Source organism: Lissotriton helveticus, chromosome 6 (assembly GCF_964261635.1).
Source record: "Lissotriton helveticus chromosome 6, aLisHel1.1, whole genome shotgun sequence".
Taxonomy (NCBI): Eukaryota; Metazoa; Chordata; class Amphibia; order Caudata; family Salamandridae; genus Lissotriton; species Lissotriton helveticus.
In genome coordinates, this window is record NC_136067.1 from 1,880,204,459 (window position 1) to 1,880,225,478 (window position 21,020).

General features: G+C 43.2%; 1 protein-coding gene across 2 annotated transcripts in view; it reads left to right on the forward strand.

The window, feature by feature from the left end:
• The window catches only part of LOC144763842 (mitochondrial amidoxime-reducing component 1-like), a 202,180-nt gene that overhangs the window by 24,524 nt on the left and 156,636 nt on the right, over positions 1 to 21,020 (forward strand). For both annotated transcript variants that reach the window (XM_078649813.1, XM_078649814.1), the window contains exons 2-3: positions 5,252 to 5,425; positions 16,701 to 16,866. In XM_078649813.1, the coding sequence (XP_078505939.1) occupies positions 5,252 to 5,425; positions 16,701 to 16,866 (340 nt within the window). The remainder of the gene's footprint in view (positions 1 to 5,251; positions 5,426 to 16,700; positions 16,867 to 21,020) is intronic.

Genomic DNA, 21,020 nt, shown 5'->3' on the forward strand with positions numbered 1-21,020 from the left:
AAATTAATCACTCTGTGGAATACTGTGGAGTTACATAAAAGCTCAATGAGATACCAGGCATTTCCACCTGTGTGTGGCAAATATGCACATTGTGCTGCTCGCACTGGAATTTAGGGGCTGATTATGACGGCGGGCGGAATTGGTCTGCCTGCCACCGTAGCAGTGTTTTGGACCACCCGCTAGAAATGCAGCTGTCCCACCACTGCGATTAGGATGTGCCCGCCAGTATGGCAGGCGCATCCTGGGCTTTTAACATTGCGAGCGGTGCTGATGGCTGCAGCATTTTCCGCTATGTTAAAATTGCTTGCACTGCATTTCCCTGAACCACGTGGTATATATATAAATATTAAATATAATAAATAATAAATGTAATTTAAAAAAGTTAAACACACTTATATCATAATTTATATATATATATATTTACTTTAGAACATTAAGGGATCGATTCCGGTTCAGTAAAATCCTCTACGAATAGCCGTACGGAGCATTTTCCCGAACAAATCGTACACCTTCAATGTCCCCGTATGTACGATGAAGTACGATCCGAACCCAAAGCCGATCTCAATACGAATCGTACGAAATTTGATTGGGGCAGAGTAACAATTACTATTCCCACTCCAGTGAGTGCAACAGTAGGGAAAGTGTTGGATAGCAGAGGGGTAAACATTTGTATTCCCACTAAAATGAGTGTAGCAGTAGGGAAAGTCTTGGATAGCAGAGGGGTAAAAAGTATTATTACCACTCCAATGAGTGCAACAGTAGGGAAAGTGTTGGATAGCAGAGGGGTAAACATTTCTATTTCCACTCAAGTGAGTGCGACAGTAGGGTACGTGTTGGATTGCGGAGGGGTAAAAATTAGTATTCCCACTCCAATCAGTTCAAAATTAAAAACAAACAACATATCAACAACAACAAAGAAATATTTAATAAACAAAATAAATACAAAAATATATACATATGTAAAAAATGTAATTAGACATTATTTAGAAACAAAAACATTAACTTTTACATAAATGTAGTTTTTTTATTCCCTATCCTATAACACCACACTATTCACAACCCACATCTGAATAAAAAAAAGGTACTTCCTTAATAAAAACACATAAATATTAATTAACTTCCCGCCGTTCACCCCTATAATCGCCACAACCCACAGCTAGAATGAAAATGTAAAAAAATAAATTACACAATTAAAATTAATTTTCAATTAAAAAAATGAATAGTATTTAAAAAATAATTATAAAGTAAGCACAATGAATTTACTCTCCACCCTTTACCAGTATAAAACCAAAACCTACACAAAAAAATAAACAATTACCCTAATTATTTATCAAGTAATTAATTAATATTAATAATCAACTAATTATTAATTAATTAAACTTAAATTACTTCCCACCCTTTACCTCAATAAACCCCACAACCCAAAACTAAAATAATTACCCATATTCCATATTTAATTTTCAATTCATTAATAATAATTAACAACCAATTAATAATGAATTAAAAATAAATTACTTCCCACCCTTTACCCCTATAAACCCCACAACCTGCACCTAAAATTAATTACACAATTTCCATATTTAATTTAAATTAATTAATTAATTTTAACAACCAATTAATAACTAATTATTAATCAATTGCTTTCCACAATTAACACTATAAAATCTCAATCAAACAAGTATTGATACATTCAAAATAATCATTAATTTATTACAATTAAATTGTTTCCCATCCTATTCTCCTATAAACCCACAACCCACTACGGAACTAAAAAATGCATAATTTAATTTAAATAAAATTGATAACTAGTAACAATTTAACACATAATTAAAAAAAACATAAACAATCCTTATACAAAAAAATACATCACATACATTTAAAATATATACTAAAATACATAACACTAATTAAAAAAATCGATAGTTTTTAACAACTATACTTTTGCAAATAATACTAATGACTTCTATATTTTTTTACACAATATTTCTTACCTTAAAATCGATATTCTTGACTACGATATTCTTGCTGTCGATATTTCTCTCACGATATTTACAACACGATATAGGTGGAAGTCGACATTTTTAACTCAATATTTTGTCTAAATACCCAAATAGAGAAGGAAGGCCGCTGTGTACCGGCTGAAGCTCAGGGCTATAGGGAACTGTAAGTTTTCATTAATGGAAAAGGAGGCAAAAACAGTTGAGTAAAACTCAATTAAGTTGTCTTATAGGGAGGGAAAGGAAAATGGCTGAAAGATATATAGCACAATCCAGTCGAGCATCATGGGTAGGTAATGGGGAGGTCTCATACAACTCTGTTTAGTAGTAATAGAAAGAGGACTGTCAACTTTTTACCCTTCTAGTTTAAATGATCTGTATGAGAGACGTACTCCCATAAGGGAGCATTAAGGTCTGTGGCTGGGACGAGGAAGACTATGGCCCCTATTGGGATGGCGGGTGGACGTCAGTCCGGCCCCCACCCCAGCGGTGCTGGGACTGGCCGCCAGTGGTGCGGCGGTCCCGCACTGCCAATTAGGATGCGACCGCGACCCTGGCAGTTGCATCCCGCATATTCAACATTGTGGAGGGCGGTGCTGTAAGCAGCCCCCGCAACAATGTTGAAAATGCATGTTGTGCATTTGCATGCACAACGTGACAGGCACAGCGCGGTGCTTGCCACCTTGTGAATGCCAATGTAGGGGGGTACAATGGGTACCCCCCAAGGGCAGTACCCCACACCCCTGGGGGCCCGCAGCAGCCCCCAAATGAAACACTGCATGCCTTTCCAAAATGCATTTTTCCACACACATCATAATATGGATGCGGTGCCTGCAAGACACAGCCATCATATTATGGGCCTTTTCAGCCTGGCAGGCAATCATGACCATTGCCTACCAGCGGAAAAGTGGCAGACGTCCGCCACAGTACCCCCGCCATGCTAATAAGGCAGGGGTAAATGGCTGTCTGGCGGTGTGTTTTGGCAGGCGGATCGCCACCACCGGTCGGGCATTGCCGATCCTCCCGTCATGCTAATGGGCCCCTAAGATTCAGAGCAACGAAGATAACCATAAGTAATTTTTTTCATTAACCTGTGTACAGTGTGATCCCTTTTCCCCCTACTAATTTCATGTATATTTGTTTATTGATGTAACTTTTACAAGCCTGCCCGCTTAGGCACTATGCTGAAGTATTGTTCTGTCATTGGGCTATCTCTGTTCTTTCCTTTTTTTTAAATCAGCTAGCAGATGGGTATTCTGTGTTTGGTCAGTCTAAAGGACAGAACAATAAATCTGCATACCATTCTTGATTTGTTTAAAAAGTTTTACTTTGGTCTGTGTATTTGTAAGTACATCTAACCTTGTATTTGATATTTCAATAGTAACACATGCTATATTTTTCCAGTATTATGTAACAAGGCACACTCCCATACCATATTGTAGAAGTCTTCTGCTTCTTGCTGGCACCATGTGCAATGATCCTTCACTCCCGGGAATTTTTTTGCTATATTTGCAGTGGACAGATACATCTTATGTAAATGATAGAATTTAGTAAATTGTGTTTTCCAGAGGTTTTGCCCATTCCTCATCCAAAAGTTCCCTGCCAATTTCTACAATACATTTATTTTTTAGTATGGTGATATATGTGTAGGATATGGGCATTATAGTGATTCATAACAGTGTTATTGCACATCTTTCTATCTAGTAGCATTTGCAGTGTATCTGATTTGGGTAGCTCGTTTGTCTCATCGTCCCTAGGCTAGTCTTACTGCTCTCTCTATGCTTTACATGCTGTGAAACGACTTGCCCCATCCTCTGTGTTTCTATGGGTGTCTCAAACATGTGTAGTACTTCATTATTGTATAGGTCCCCCACAATTACAAAGCCTTTTTCAGACCCTGTGTATCTTGTAAGTGTCCATGTTATTTTGTGGTACCTTGGAAGCCACCATTCTGGAATCTCAGGTGAGTACACTTCTCTTTTGCCCTGTTTAATTAGGAATCTCAGCCAACAGTTATTGGCCAAGTGTAATCACCTGGGATGAGACATAATTACTATTGTGTTTCCCAAGATTATCTTGTGTATCCCAACAACTCTTGTCACGCCCTCCAGAGCCCTATTATCTCTCATCCATCTAATTGGACTTTACAGTTGGGCCACCAGATAGTATCCCTCAAAACTGGGAGATCCCTGGGGGATGCATTACTTTTCTTCTTGCACTGCTCATCTTACTAGGTGCTTTTTTTTGCTGTGTTTAAATACTCTACCCATGTGTGTCTTTTTCAGCGGATTCCCTCTTGTTCTTCTACCCCTTTTGTGTTCCTCTCACTCTCCCTCGTCTGTGTTGCTGCTTGCCTTACCCCCCACTCATCCCCCATCCGTATCGCTGCTTGCCTCACCCTCCCTCTATTACAAGAAAAGTCCTAAGACTGGGCCACTGCTGGCCACGCCATAGCTTATATGTTTCCCCACACACTCAGTGTTGCTGCCTACCCCCATTATCTGTATTGCGCTAGTAATAAAAAAAACACCATGATCCAGCAGTGCTGGCCGTGCTATGTATCTCTTTTTTATTTAACTTCAGCCATTCTGCTGTACAACATGAATAAAGATTGACAAAGCCAATATCTCTCATCTCATAGACTAGAACTATGGCTTTGCCAATGCTTGTTATTTCTTTGTTCTAGTTCATTCCTCAAGGCATAGGATAGTATGGGGCACCATACGTACGCAGTGGCTACCAAGCGCTGCATGGCTGGGAGGACAGGACAAGAGCAATCACCTGGACTGTCTCCCAAGCTGTGGGCAAAATCTTCCTTTTAAATAGTCTGTCTGGAGGTATGTTGCTTACTTCAATAATACCTGTAGTAAAATGGTAGATATGAGATCATGTACACTAATGATCATAGCCCGCAGAATGCTGACAGGTACCCTCTTCTATCCCCATGTGCGTCAATATTTAACTCCTTGACAACTCCTGATTCATACAAGGCCAAGGTGAGTTCAAAAGCATGTTGCATCCCATTGTGAATAAGGGATGCACCAGCTTTTGAGCCGGCCATGTGCAAGACCATGCCCCTTCATGCAAATCTTGTGCACTTCCCATCTGTGCATGTACTTTGAACAAATGCCCTTCTTGATTAGGCCATGTGCATTTTTCACCTGAAAAGGGAAAAATCTTTTTTTTATCTGGTCCTCTGTTTTGAAGCCCTCAAACTATCAAAAACCTATCTCTGTTCTTCTTGTTAATTTCAGACATTGGCTTGTCACTACGGAAAATGGCGGCATGGTCACTGCTCGACAGGAGCCGAAGCTTGTTCTGATTTCTGTTTCCTGCGATGGGGCCTTTCTTACCTTGAAAGCACCAGAAATGGAAGAACTGCGCATTCCTTTGAAGCTGCCAAGGACAAACCCGGTGCTGAATTGCAGGTAACGCATGATACAGTCTGAACTGATGTGCATACTGGTGATAAAGGCGAAGGAAATGGCAACATGCTTTTCCTAGTTATACGAAGCCTCTGCATCGGATGCCAAATTTATTCTGACTAATGTTTTTTGTCCTAAAAACATGAAAACATATGACTCTGTATTGTGCTTTCTCTAAAATCCAGTGAGCGTGGCATACAATAGCTCAAAGAGTGACCCACTCTTGGCAGAGATCTATGTGCAATAGGTAGGCCATAGATATAACCAAGGTATACATGTATTGGCTCAATACCTATGGTAAACTATATTAAGCTTTTTGCATATAGATTTTTTCAGTTCGCACATTATAAAAAGTGCTTCTTGTCTGTAGGACACACTTTGTTTAACTTAGATAGTTAGATCTTACCTAGTTTGATCTCATTATCTCTCACAGATAGGGCCAAAATACTGGTCACAAAAATTGGTCGCAATTTGCATCTCATCTTTTTGCGACCAGTATCTAATTTTGCAAACTGATCTATATATTAGTAGGTTGGCTTGCAAAATACTGAACTGGAGGGGTTGCATAGCAATCTGCCTAATTACTAATCCTTAGTTGGGTCACTTGGCTGCAAAGACTAGGGTGGTTATTTGCAAGGAGTAGCAAACCACCATTCCTGTTTTTGCATTGCAAAACTGAAATATATTTTTTACCATTTTTTTAACAACCTGATTTCTTTAAAGGAATCGAGGCAGCTTTTCTTAACATAAAGTTTTCAGTTTAGAAAAACTTCACTGAGAGTTGGCAGTGGTCCCCTGAAGTTGTCCATTTGTTATTGCTAAACGTAGTGCCCCCCCTGAGGTGAGTGCCCCCCCTCCAGGTGAGTGCTCAGTGCGGCTGCACCGGTTACACCGCCCTAAAACTGACCCTGAATGAGAGCTGAATGCAGGGCTATTTCTAGGGGCGGGTGGTAAACTTCGCTCTGCCTGCCGAGTTTTCAGAGTTTCTGCCACTCTGTGTTCCGCTTGGAACCTTGAGTTTGGCAGAAAACTCTGCATCCCGCCTCTGCGTAGCGGAGTTTACCACCCACCACCAAACCTCCATAAATAAAATAACTTACCTTATTTCCTTTCTTGTTGCTCGGCATAGTATAAGGAGTCGGGTGCCAGGGCACATGCGCAGAGCTGCGACGGGACTCGCAGTCGCTGCAGGTTTCTAGTGAGCATGCATACAATAACATGCAAGTGCACACTGGAGAATCCTCCAGAGGCTGGAATCGGATGCAGGAGGCAGCAGGAGACCTTTTTCGTTGACTTTTCATAGGTCTCGAGGATCTCCATTCTGCAGCCAGGGACTCGGAGTCGGAGAAGATAGAAGACGTGGAACGCACTGACAGAGCTAAGTCTAAGTTACATGGAGCCGAATTCCACAGAGTTTTCATTCAACTCTGCGGGATACTCTGGCTATTTCTAGTATTTGTAGAGCTAAAGGTAGAGAAGGAACCAGTGTTGCCCCACTGATCAGCACAATTAGGGAGTGTCTGGCCCCTCCGAAAGGAACTGTGCAGTGAAGAGAAATGTTCAGTTTCCCAGTGCTGCAACACCAACAATCAACAACAGTTAACATTCTATAAACTTGTTTTGATTGATGACGTCTACTGGGGTTTTGAGGTATATTATCATAGCATTCACTTTCCTGCCTCTTTAAGGAGATGTTGTAGTGCTTAATTTTCAAAACAAATAAGGGACTGATTACAATGTCGGTTGGAAAGGCTCTGAATGGCAGTCAGTTCCCCTAAACCGTGTTGGAACCTATATTTTCGACTTGGTCGGAAACAATTCTGACCGACCTATTATGATGTTCTTGTTCGGAAAGCAAACCATTCGGTCAGTCCGAATCGGTTCCGATTGGCGACCGAAACTCCGAGTCGGTCGATGCCGAATTGTACAGCTCTACGGACCGTGTTTCTGACCGACGTATTTGGACAGCCTTTCGGCTTCCGTCCGTACGACACAAAAAGGCTGTCAGAAACTGACTTTGGGGCACCTAGCAGGCTCCTCTTCATCCTGAGGACTCCAGTTGGGGATGTGGGGGTACCCAAGGGACCTCCCTGTAGAACCATGCACTGTATGACAGGCACCATGGGGTTCCCCCTACAGGGTGCAAGCTTTTCAGAAACCACCCCTTTTTCCAATGGAAGTCTGTGTTGTCTGTCGGAACACAGGCTCCCATGTCAATGGGAGACTTTCCGAACGGTGATCGGAAGCATCGCAATCCGTCAGTCAGACTTGCCAAACGTGAGTTGGTCGGAACCGATTCCAAAAAGCTGTTGATCGGTTTGCTTTCCGGCTGACATTGTAATGAGCCCCTAAGTGCCAAGGCCCTCGTTTGGAGCCACTGCAGCTAACACTATCTATTGCCCCTGATGGCGCTGCCAATGACAGTACCAAAGCAATTACTAACCATTAAACTCCTAGAAGTGAGACAATTCAGACTATTTCAGGCCCCCGCAGCTATATGAATGGCTTCAGTAGCAATTATTTGTCATTTTTAATGCATATTGAATAAATAACTGTTGTTGTGCTCATCTCAAAATTAGATAAACTGTGCCACCATGTAGTAGAATGTCATACTTGCTAGTGTTGATAATTAAGTGCTGGTGCCCAGCACCAGAAAATACTGCCTCAAAATAAGCACTGAGATGTGTGACCCTTCTAATCTCCAGAGTAGTGACATTTTGGGAAGTAACAGAAAAACACACCCATTCAGTGTAACTAGCAATCTGCAAATAATATTCTGTAGTACTAGTAGTAACTATATAACCATGAAAGTATTGTGTTTGGATTCTTGCAGTAACAATGTAAATGCTGTGTTGTGGATTAGTGCGCTCTGGGTCATAGGCATTAAATATGTACATTTAGAGTGCTTTGATGTCAGCTATAAACAGTGTGTGACAGGCAGATGGCTGTCCACCGCAGTGGTGGACGTCCCTCCTTCGCCCATCCCAATTAAATATGAGTGACAGGAGCTGCCTATTAACCTCAGAAAGATGGGGTAAGTTATTTAGAAAACAGTCAAGCTAGATATACTTCAAAAGAAAATAAGAATTCACTTTTTTAGATAGTAATGATTCCTATCTATGGCAAAAGATTTGTCTAAACAATGGAGACCCAGTTACTTGCATCTTTTTCTATATTTGTCCATCCCAAAACAGAATGCCAGCTGTATAGAGACTTCCCCGCACCTAGGGAGGTCACTGTTTTATGATAGCGTTTCCGCTGACATGAAGGGTGCACTTTGATAAAAAATGTAATAGCGGGAGGGGAGGAACATGGCGGCGGGCTGACGCCGGTCGCGGGTGTTCCGGGAGCAGCAAGGCACTTAGTACTATTATGCAGCGTTCCTAACAGCGGAATACAGCAGAATGCCCGGTAAGGATGTGGCACCTTTTTAGTCCAGGTCAGAATACCCCATTTTTTGGAATTTTTCCTGTTCTTTTCTCGGTGGACGCCCTGTCTGCGAATCGGCGAGCCAGGAGTTTTCTCATGTTCACCGCAGCAGCCGGAGGGCGGCGACATCTGAGACGGAGGCTCGGATGGGTCGGGAGGCAGAGCCTATTGTATACTGCGGATTCGGAGGTCGTCGGACTAGGCTCTGGATCCGGATCCAGGCCGCAGCCGCGAGAGTCAGATTTCGGGGGTCCGCTGGCCATGGTGTTCCACAGCGTGCGGTCTACGCGGCAAGTGCCTCATTCACACAGCGTTTTTCCGCCCCCTGCTTGGACCTGGTAAGATGGTCGCCGGTTGGGAGTGAGTGGGGTTACATGGATTCGGATTCCACTATTCCTGAACTGGTATCGACCTTGGATGTTGGGGTTAGGGGAGTAGTGGCAGTCCAGGGCTTCAGGGGTGAGGTTGACGCCCCAGGAGAGCTGTGTTTTGGCGAGAGGAGCGGGAGGGAAGTGTCCGGATTAGTTCTCCCCATAAAAAATCGATATCAGCTGCGGTCCCAGTCTAAGCCTAAAATGAAAAGTGGTTTGGACTCTACTGAGTGCTCGGGTGGAGTGGTCGCTACGATCCCACGCAAAAGAAAGGCCACTAAATCAGGGGACATTAAGAAGCCAAGAGGATCTAAAGTCACCCACCTCCCACTAAAAACGACCCCATCACTTAAAACTTATTTCAAGATAATGGAGCAGGCGGTGAGCTCTAAGGAGCCAGTTCCAGCCCCACTGCGCTGTCCCCCTTCAATTCTTCTCGAGAATCGCTTTTCTCCTCTCATGAAGATTCCAGAATTTGAGAAAGGCACTGGTGTTGCTGTTGGGGATGACCAATTGAACCAGTTAAAGCCTTCCTCTTGCGGTATTTCTCATGTGCCAAATCATTTCTGTGGTTTATCTACTAATACTGCTACTATCGACACCGCTATCGTCTCCACCCCTCTTGCACCTGCCCTATCAGCTCCACAAGTATCAGCACCTATTGCAGTTCATCTTTCAGATTCACCAGTTTCAAAGGTTGTTCATGAAGGACTTGTAATGCAGGCTTCCGGGGGCGAAAGAATAGACAGTGGCGAGCTGAAGCTTGGGTCCTTCCTTCAGTCTTCAAGGGGAGGCTTGCTCTCTAAGTTTGAAATATCTGAGGCGAATCAGAAGGGGATCCATGAGAAGTGCGAAGCCCTAGAGTCAAAATTGGACGATATCTGTGCATGAACCGGGACCCTCGAACTTGAAGTTAAAACCCTTTCGGAATCCATGCAGGGGAATACGAAGGACATAAGGTTTTGAAAGCCCAAAATAGATCGCTGCAGATGGATATGGAGAGGCTTGAAATGCAACCACGGAGAAATAATCGGAGGATCCTTAAAATACCAGAGGGGACAGAGAAGGGGGACATTAAGGCATTTGTGTGTAAATTGTTATGGGAGGGAGTGCTGAAAGGTAGAGAAGACATCGATCTCGAGTTAGAGATTCAGAGAGTGCTCAGGGATCCTTTTAAGCAGCACCCCGATAGGAAAGCCTCTAGGAAAATTTTAGTCAACTTCCAGACATATACAGTGAAATAATTGATCTTGGGGAGAGCCCTAACGGAGACGGCATTGCATTATGATGCTGGGCTCTATCAAGTTCACTCCAACCTAGGGAGAAGAACAGGGCAAAGACAGTGGGAGCTGGGCTCTAGAATGCCAGTATTGAGGAGTCTGGGGGCACAGGTTCAAATTAAATTTCCCACATTGCTGAAAGTAATGTGGAAAAATAAGATGCACAACTTGAGCTCCCCCGAAGATGTGGATGCCCTCCTGGTCCAGATGAGGGGGTAGTTATACCATTCGGGGGTTTGGTACACTCTAAAGTACGGATTCAGTATTGAATATAGGGGAAAGATGCAATTTAACAGAATATAAAACAAAAATAAAAAGTCAGATATGAATAGTTTGGGGGTCACGGTTACTGGACATTAGTGGATGCTTAGTTAGTTTTTTCTTTTTTTAACAAGTTAGGGATCTTTGTTGCTCCGGGGGGGGGGGGTCCCAAATAGGCGGTTCTTCTATCGCCAAGTGATGAAAGTTGGGTTCCTCATGGAAGGGCAAGGGTAGGGTGCACGGGGTGGTGGGACCAAGGGGGGTAAAATAGAAAGATTTGCCCTCATACGAGTAAAAGTAGGTCATGCTAGCTCGAGTTGGGAAGTTTTTTGGCTTGAATATGAGTAGGTCTTATGAAATTAAACTCCTCTCCTGGAACGTGAATGGTTTAAGGAGCAGTAGGAAGTTGTCCCGGGTTTGTGAGTTCTTAAAGAATAATGAGGCCCATATCTACTTGTTCCAGGAAACTCACTTAGAAGCCCATGAATGTAAACAGGGTTTTAGCAAGTTTAGTTGGGTTCAGGAGGTGGTATGCTTGAAACAAAGGGAGTGCACTTGAAGGGTACCACTGATCATAAGAGGAAATATGGGGATTAAGGTGGAGAAACTAGATACTGATCAGTCAGGGAGGTGGCTGGTGGCTACCCTGTCAATCTGTGGTTCCCGATGGTTTGTGCTGTCTACTGTGGGCCAAATGAAGACAACTCGGGTCCCTTTTAAATCTGGAGGCCAGCTTGCTAAATTCATCTGCTCCAGTCATAATTGGTGGCAATTTTAATTTGGTACTTAATAAGCAGTTAGACCGGACTTCTAAAGTAAAATACCATATTCCACCTAGAAAATTTTCTACGCTTAAGAATGTCATCAAAGAGTTCAATCTGTTGGACTTTTGGAGGGTTAAGAATTGTAATGCTAGGGAATCTTCCTTTCATAGCAAAAAATATAAACAACGCTCAAGAATAGATTACTTCTTGGTGGATCAGAGTATGCTCTAAGATCTTGAGTCTGCTACCCTTAGAGCTCTCCAGTGATATCCATATCGTGAATGAGTGAGAATAATATTGTGTTCAATGACATCGTCAGGCAAACAGCTGTAGAACACCAAAATACAGCATTTTGATTGACACCTTGTTTGATATCTTATTAGTATCGACACACCACTAACCGTTGGTTCAAACATATCTGCCTGGGAATATCACATAGTTCTTGTAAAGAACACATGTACAAGTCCAGCATGCAGAATATACTAGCACTGGGAAATCTATTGCTGCACAAGACACCTTAGATTATTAATAATATTATTATTATTATTATTATTATTGTGGTTTTATAAAGTGCGTACCTACCCAACAGGGTTTCCCAGTGCTTACTTAGCATGAATACGGATGTGACATGATTCCTTCACTGAATAAGTCTGTTCCAATGGACCCTTCACTATCCACTGGAACAGGCTGAATATAACAGGAAGTCAGCTCTCATCGCTGTTGCTAGATGTCCAAGAACTGAAGGCGTCCCAAAACATTGTGTACTTTGTCCTGTTTGTACCGTGAATGAATGGGGGCCTCTCACAATTTGCTGGTGGAGGTTCAATGGACACAGTGGTTCCCAGGCTTATGACGGCAGGAGTGAGAGACCACCTGTAAAGAATGAGGTGCTTGTCAACCACCTGAACTATCTAGATGGTGAGGTAACTGGCAACTGAATAATTACCTATGAGAGACAGTCACTTACTAGTGAAACTGTGGCTGGTTTAGTCTAGGTGAGGCATAGATCCAAAGGTTAAGTGGAACAAATCGGTATTGAAGTCTCTGAGATCCTGAATGAATCAAGGGAGTCTGCAGACCAAATCTAACAGAGGATAGAGGAGGAGGAAAATCAGGACCCGATGGGTAAACGGAGGTAGCACGCGAAGGTCAAACATGCTATGACCCTGGTGATTCTGGAACTCGGTTTGAATCTGGGATGGTGTGCATGCTTGCTTAATGAGCAGTGCCATTTGGCCTTGGTACATCAATAGTGGTAGTGCATGGATGAAATTAGCTCCATTTCGAGTTTACAGAGTGGAGCAAGGCGACTTGTTATCGGTACATGCGGATGTACAATTAAAAAGTGACTTGTGAGAGTATGGTATTGCGATAACATGTGCGCGATTCTCAAACACACGCATACCCAATAAATATGCCGTGTAGTAACACCTTAGAAGAAATAAAAGACGTTCATTCTTCTGATCGGTGAAAAGGAATAAAATCATGCCTTAAAACCATGCGTGTTATCAAAAACAAACCGAGCAGCTGTGTATACATGCGGGCGCTCGGTGCTTCATGGCTGTTCATTACTGGATGGTGGATTAAATGGAAAACTAGCCTTGTAGAAGTATTCAAAAATGGTTAACGCCGAGAACGGCTCAACCTTCCGATTCGGGAATCGGGTAGTGGCAAGCATTCAATGTGTGTGCGGTAAGCAACATGGGAAAAAGAAACGGGCGGTGGAATTCAAAGGGTTGCAGAAACGACAAAAGTTGACCGCTTTGTCCCATATAATGTGAACATGCATTATTGTGATGAAGCATCTTATGGACGCCGTAGAGCAATATGGGAATGCATTCAGAAGATAGGCGCACAGGCTATTAGAAGGGCTGGGTGCATGGCGGAAAGTCAAAGTCTATCTTTAGCCATTTACGGGGACTGACCGCTTCGTCCAAGGGGTAGCAACACTCACCCTATTATTTTTCGATGTTCTCTGGATGAGATCAACTGGCTGGAACAATCCTGCCTCCTATAAGCTCCTGGCGCTATGCACAGGGCGCATCACCGCTCAAGCCGCCCAGTGACGCTCGAGATCGTGCAGCAGCTACATGCCCGTTAGAGAAGAGCCTGAAAACAGACTCACCTGTCGGGACTGGAGTGCGTGAATATGTGGAGTGTGATGTTAAGACTCACCTGTCGGGACTGGAGTGCGTGAATATGTGGAGTGTGATGTTAAGACTCACCTGTCGGGACTGGAGTGCGTGAATATGTGGAGTGTGATGTTAAGACTCACCTGTCGGGACTGGAGTGCGTGAATATGTGGAGTGTGATGTAATTCACGTCAGATAAGATCACACTGTGATTCTATAATGGCACCGTGGCACATACATATTGTCTTAATACTATTTCAAATTAGCATGTCTAAACTTGGATATTAGACACTACATTGTGTAAAAACGGGCCATATTTATACACTTGTGCAACAGGCGGCATGTCCGCATTGGGACATGTAGTGTGTTTGGCAAATATGAGTGTATAAAAAAAAGGGACTATATCAAGCATGCAACTTGCGGTGACATCGATTGCTTACAACAGGTAAATATACTAGCATCCCATATGTGCATTTATACAATGTCACGTTCTTAGCCCCTAAAGACATACTGGTAAAACCCCATTGGTTATCAAAAGGAAGTTTGTGTATTCGCATACCAACTGGCCTTGTTAATCAATGTTTTGGCAGAGTTAATAACCTCGTGGCCGGTTTCGTCCGTGGTGTATGTATGTGCAAGGGCGTACTACTCAAAAAAGCGCAGATTGAAGTCCGTAAAGTACGGTTAAACTGGCTATATTAGACCTGACTTGTTCATTCCGTGGTTAGGCAGGCTAATTGGGCATTACTTGTTTCTAGTTCGTTGAGTCCATTGTTGATGGTGTCCAGACGTATCATCCATTTTGCTTCACGTGTGTTGAGGATTGACTCAATGGCCCCTCCTCTTGGTCCTAGTGTGGCTTTCTCTAAAACCAGCCACTGAAGCTGGTCTGGATTGTGTCCTGTTTCAGAGAAGTGTTCTACGAGTGGGGCCCCCAGGACCGAGCATCGTATCCTGCTTTGGTGTTGTAATATTCTGGCCTTGATTTTCTGCTGTGTCTGACCCACATAGAGTAGACCGCAGGGGCAGACGATGGCATAAATAACGTTCACAGAGTTACAGTTAGTGAAGGATTGTAGGACAATCTTCTGCTGTTTGTAGGTAAAGTTTTTGGTCTGAATCGTAGTTTGACAGGCTTTGCACTGGCCACATTTATGGTGTCCCTTGACCAGTGGTAGGTTTCACATGGATTGAAGTGTAGATTTGGTTTCAGTTACCAAAAAGGAATGGACCACATGATCCTTGATGCTCTTCGCTTTCCTGAAGGCATGCATAGGAGGATTTGGCTGTTCATGTCCTCCAAGACCAGGTTCCAGTGTTTGTTGATAATCTTCTTTATAGCATTGCTCCTCGCCGAGAAGGTTGTTACACAGATTATCCTCAGTAGTGCTATATCATTCTTGTCCTTAGGTATCAACAGGTCTTTTCGTGGACTGAACCAGGCCCTTTTCTTCGCCCATTTTACCATTCTTTTCAGATAGCCCCTTGAGAGTAGTCTAGTGCTGAGGACTTCGGATTTTTTCATGTAGTCTTCCTTTTTGGTGAAGTTTCTCCTGATCTGCAAAAATTGGCCTACTGGAATATTGTCTCGCAGTGCCAGTGGGTGCTGGCTATTATACCTCAGGAGGGAGTTGCGTTCCGACGGCTTACGGTACAGTGTAGTGTAGAGCTCCTTATTCTCACAGCATATTTTGATGTCAAGGAATGCTATCTCATTTGCATCTGATTGTAGTGTGAATTTGATGTCATTTTCACATTCGGTCAGCCAGTTGTGGAAGCGATCCAACTCCGTCTTGTCTCCAATCCATATCCGCAAAATGTTGTCTATATATCTTTTCCACAAATTAACCCTTTGTTGGAAGGGGTTATTGTTAAAGATGAAAGACCTGATACCATCCCATGCTAGTTTTCATGAAGCAATTTGCCTCCTGTATAAATGCATTCCCATTGGAGGTGCAACAATGGTATACTGTCATATCCAGCTTTACCGTTTTTGAATACCTTGGGTGCACAAACTAGATTTTGAAGTGGTCCTCAGGAACTGTGTGACACTTCTACATATATGGGACTTTCAATGTCCAAAGAAATTTGGGGCATGCCAAATATCGAATTTGTAGCGAACTCGTACTGCAGTAGGGCATCGCATTCACGTGAAATACGGAGGGGCTGCTTTGAAGCCGCTCCGTGTTTCACTCTGCAGGCTGCAACCCGCCTGCACTTTTAAAGGGGAGTAGAGATCCCCTTGCAGGCGAGTGCAGTCAGTGACTGCACCCGCCTACAAGGGGATGTCTGGGGGTTCAAAGGACCACGTTTCCCCCATCCAGAGGGCTGCTTCCAGAGAGCGCACTGACAGTGCGCCATCTTTTAGGTGGAGCACTGTCAGTGCGCCTCCTGAGGGCTTCTTTACCTCATTGGAAATGCGGCGTGGGCACAGAGGCAAAGGGATTCCCCCATGGTCATGAGGGAATGTCCCCTTGAAGATAGCGCTGGCGCTTTATGTGCGCCAGCGGTATTACAGAAGGGGCCGCACAATCGTCTGCAGCCCTTTTGTAATACCAAAGTGCCTCAGGTGTACAAAGTGGGTGCAAATGCCCGCTGCGCCCCTAGGCACTTTATGTAATATGGCCCCTGGAGTAAATCATGGCTTACTATCTCGTCTCATGCCCTTGCCCATACTTCTTCTTGGAGAACCTTTTCTGGCTCTGGACTCCTTCCACACCAACACTGCAGATTGGTGTCCTGTTCAGCCAGTGAGCTACTTTGCAATGGGACTGTGCCACACCCTCAATGATTGGTTGTTGGAGATTCAATTGAGCACAACTGTCATCAGGATGGACACTCTGCTCTCGGTGGGTAAGTATTTTATTCAGACATGTTGGATGAATGGAACAAAGATTTTTTGTCAGATGTAATATAGTCACTATTGCAACATGTCAGTTCCTTTTGAGTGTACTAAGCATGCACATACATTTGACACAAGCATCTAATGCCTGATTCTTCAAACTCTAAATTCACACATCTATGCTAATTATTTCTTTCAGGGTGCATGGCCATAATGTGCAGGGTAAAGACTGTGGAGATGAGACCGCCCGATGGATTAGTGCCTTTGTGCAAAGCACAGAGCCCTATAGATTGGTGCATTTTGAGAATCACATGAAGCTGAGAAACTCAAAAGAAGAGTTTGCCCTCTACCATCGAAACGATCAGGTGATGCCTTGATTTTAAAGACATAGATTGTGACAAGCATTTGTTGGTTGCTTCATGCAATCCGGTTAGATTGTCTGGAGATTGAAATGTTACTCGTGTTGTAATCACAATGGTATACCCTTCTTGTCCCCATGTTGTCGGTACCATTATGTGTCCTTAGGCTACAACAATATAGGTACCATCCTCTGGAGTGCTCTTCCTAGTAATATAATAAATCACTGCGTTTGTCTATGTGATTGAGCATGGGTGGATACATTTAGTTATTTACGAATGTAAACTCTAGTTTGCTATTCGCAAAATGTAAATGTATCCGCATGTACAAAACCACCAATACAGTATAAATGTGAACGTCAGCAAATCTGCTCCCAAGGTCAGGTTATGTTTTTTCTAGGATTGTGTGTGGGGATTCAAAAAACTTTGGCAGGCACATTCTCACACTGGATATGATTGGAGATTTACTCCTGGGGCGAGGACAGGAGTACATGCTGAGCTGTAGTAGAAACAGGGAAGAAGCATCTGCAAAATTAGGGAAAGGATTTCTCCACGAGGAAAAACATTTCCACCCAAGGACAAACCTTATGCGGCACATTCATGAATGTGCAAATGTACACTCGTGCTATTTACGCATGTTAAAATGAGAGTAATTAGCAATTCGCTAGCAATTCTAAAAGTACTCCTGGGAATATACAGCTATTGCAGATCAACATGAGGAGTACGGAATCCTTGGAGAACTTCACGATCGACAATAATCTAGTAGGCATAAGCCTACGGATTTCTCACCACATTTTGTGAACCTGGCCATTTAATTTTGTTACCACAACAAATGAATGTAAATGGAGTACAATAGCATAGGTTTGCAATATTTAATACGGTTATATATATCTCGAACTTTGTTGAAAATGTTATCCCCAGGCTGCAAATGTATTTCATCCACAGCTGTGCAGATACAACCCTTTGTGAAGTGTAGCCTTGGTACCCTACGATAGCGTGTCAATGCTCTAGGGTTGCAGCAAGTCCAGGAAGGGGAAATGTCTGCGCTGCATGTTTGTTATTGTCGCTTGTTATGTTGTGCTACTGAACACTCTTCCTGCAGTTACCTGAATTCCCACATGCTGACCAGGAACTGTGCTAAGACCACTCTCAAAAATGGTTAATGGTGCATACGTTTCTCAAATGTCCTAAACCATATGAACGCATTTTATGAATAGTTTGGTCCTATAACTATAATTCCCTCCCCCTTTTTACCAGTCGACCAAGGGCCAGATGTACTAACATTAGTGTTTGTGATTACCAAATAGCAAATGTTTTGCGATCTGCTGTTTAGTAATCACAAACACTAATGTACTAAAGTGTGTTTTGCACTTTTTGCGATTCCCAGTGGGTCATGAATATTAATGAGGTAAGTCTAAGTTTGCTACCCATTGGGAATTGCAAAAATCACAGGGATGGTTGCGTGCTGGAATCAGCCGATCACCATGTCTGTGATTGCTTTAAATAAACCTATTTTTTCTCCTTAAAGAAAAATGGGATGCATTTCAAAAACAAAAATGAAAAGTTTTCTTTTGAGGATCATTGCCTGCTCTTAAAAAATGTTTGTTTCCAATTCCCATTTTCAAATGGATTACCACCAACTTTGAGTTGGTGTTATAAGGGCCAGATGTCCAAATCTTTTTTACACTTGCAAATCGCCCGATTTGCAAACACAAAAGGCATTTTTAAGTGTACAATAGCCCAATTAGAGCTGGGTCTGGTGGCTTAGTCGACTAATGCTTCCACTGTAGCGGCCTGTGTTCGACCTCATAGTCACAGGTACAAATCGTGACTGGTACACTCAGCCTTTCATCCTTAAGAGGGCGATAAAATGAGTACCATTGAGTCGGGTACCAATGAACATCTATTATTCAGTGCCAAGATACCCTTGGGTGAAAATGCGCTTTAAAAAAGACACATGTTAAGTTATGTTAATTGCATTTCGGAACCTGCCGTTGAATTGCAATTTGTGTATGCGATTCAGTATTAGGAAGGGGCGTGTTTAGGGAATCCCTTCCTAATAATGAATCGCAGTGGCATGCAATTTACAACCAACTTCAAGTTGGTGGTAACCCATTCACAAATGGGAAGAGGCACCCAAGGGACCCTTTGCCCTTTGATAATGTTTTCAAAGAAGGGATGGAGAGCAGGCAGTGGTCCCACGGATTTTTACGATTCCCAATGGGTCTCAAATCAAGAAATACCTCATTAATATTCATGAGGTCAGTCTATTTACGACCCACAGGTATCACAAAATGTATAAAACACACATTGTACATGGGTGTTTACGATTACCAAATAGTGAATCGCACAAATGTGCTATTTGGTAATCACAAACGATTACCTACGTACATCAGACCCAAAGTGCAAATGATTTGCGACCGCCTTTCGGTCAGAAAACATTCATACCTCCCATTCAGATTTGGTATTTGGAAGGGACACTCTAAATATTCCCCTTTCAAATACTGAATTGCTAACATAAATTGCGATTTGGTAACCTGCTACCGAATCGCAATTTGTGCTTTGTACATACTTAAAAGCATTTTTGCGGTTGGAGATGGACTGGTCGGGCTGTGTCTGACCACAAAAATGCTTCGTGCATGTGGCCATAGATGTCTAAAATCATCTTTCCATAGTGTGTTGACCATCAGCCAGAATAGGTGTTAGGATTAGCACCTTAATTGAGTTTGGGCCTTACCTTGGTAGTTTTATCCACCCATCCTCCTGCCTTGTCATGTTCCCTGCCCTCTGCCTCCTGTTCTGCATGGGTAGAGCTCCTGCTTCACTAGCACATAACTTAGCTGTGCCTGCCTGCTTCTCCTCCCAAGTGACACAGTGGGTTGCCCCTAACACATATTATTGCAGCATGTTATTGCAGGACCTGCCTTATCCAGTGTGCTGACCTCATGCAAGCTGCATGAAGGTCAAAAGGGCTAAGGTGGCCAGCATTGCAGCAACTGCTTCTGCCTGCTCCCAAATGGCCTCCGAGTCATCCTGAAGAGACCACAAACATTACAGGTGACAATGGCTACTTGCCAGAGCCACATAGAGATCTCCTGGGGTGGAATCAAATTAGGGGCCCAGCCCAGTACTGCAAACAGTCAAAGGGAACCTTGACCAGGCCTACAGGGCATGTTGGAGATGTCCATATTTATTAGAGCAGGGTGGTGAACTGACAGTGTTGCAGTTTATGATTTTAAACCCAGCGTTGGATGTTTACCTGTGCCTTTGGGCAGGGAAAAATAATGCAGGTTTTATTGCAGAATGTCTTTACTTGGTTAGTTTAGAGTCTGTGGCAGGCTTGTGCAATATCCATGCTAACCTGCCATGTGCATTAGTCCATGTGTGGCTCAGAGATACCTGTGTCTGTTCTCTCCACTCCCCACCCTCTTAGGCTATCTCCTAAAGTCTGTGGGCCATAAGAGAACTACTGGGAAGACCAAATCCTCAGCTTGCAGCACCAGAGAGCCCAGCCACAACCCTGCAGCTCATCAAGGCCAGTTGGTCATCATATAAACAAATATTTCTACTTATGACTACTTGACGGACCTCCTACCTGATGAGATTGGTTTCTCCCTTCCCCTGGGGCCAGGCTAGGAAGTTCCAGTCTCTAGTCCCCCTTATTCCAGGAAAGCCAGGGAGCCTATGGTGATATCCCTGTTCAGCAATGGACCTGCTGGGGATGGTCAGAATTGTCATTGCCCTCTAATGGTATGAAAGTTAGGCAATGTACAAAGAGGGTATGAAGTTCCTCAAGGTCTGAGTAAATAACGTGAGAGTGTAGGTGGGGGAAATAACTCAACAACACACGAGGGTCCCTGAGAGAAGTATACATTACCGGGAGAGGGAGGCAGGGAAAAACAAGAAACAAGAACGGACCTCTCACCGGTATCTACTTTAGTATTCAATTACTTTGTCCAATGTATAAATCATCATTGTCCCAATCCCAAAAATTATTTAGAAAAACATATTCTCATGTATTTATAATTTCTTCATGACATTAATCATAGAACACATAAACAAATTCATATTAAATGCATTGACTTATATAAGCCCCAAAAGAAGACATATTCACAACCCCAAAGGAACATACACTCATCTAATCCTGTATACAGAAACCAATG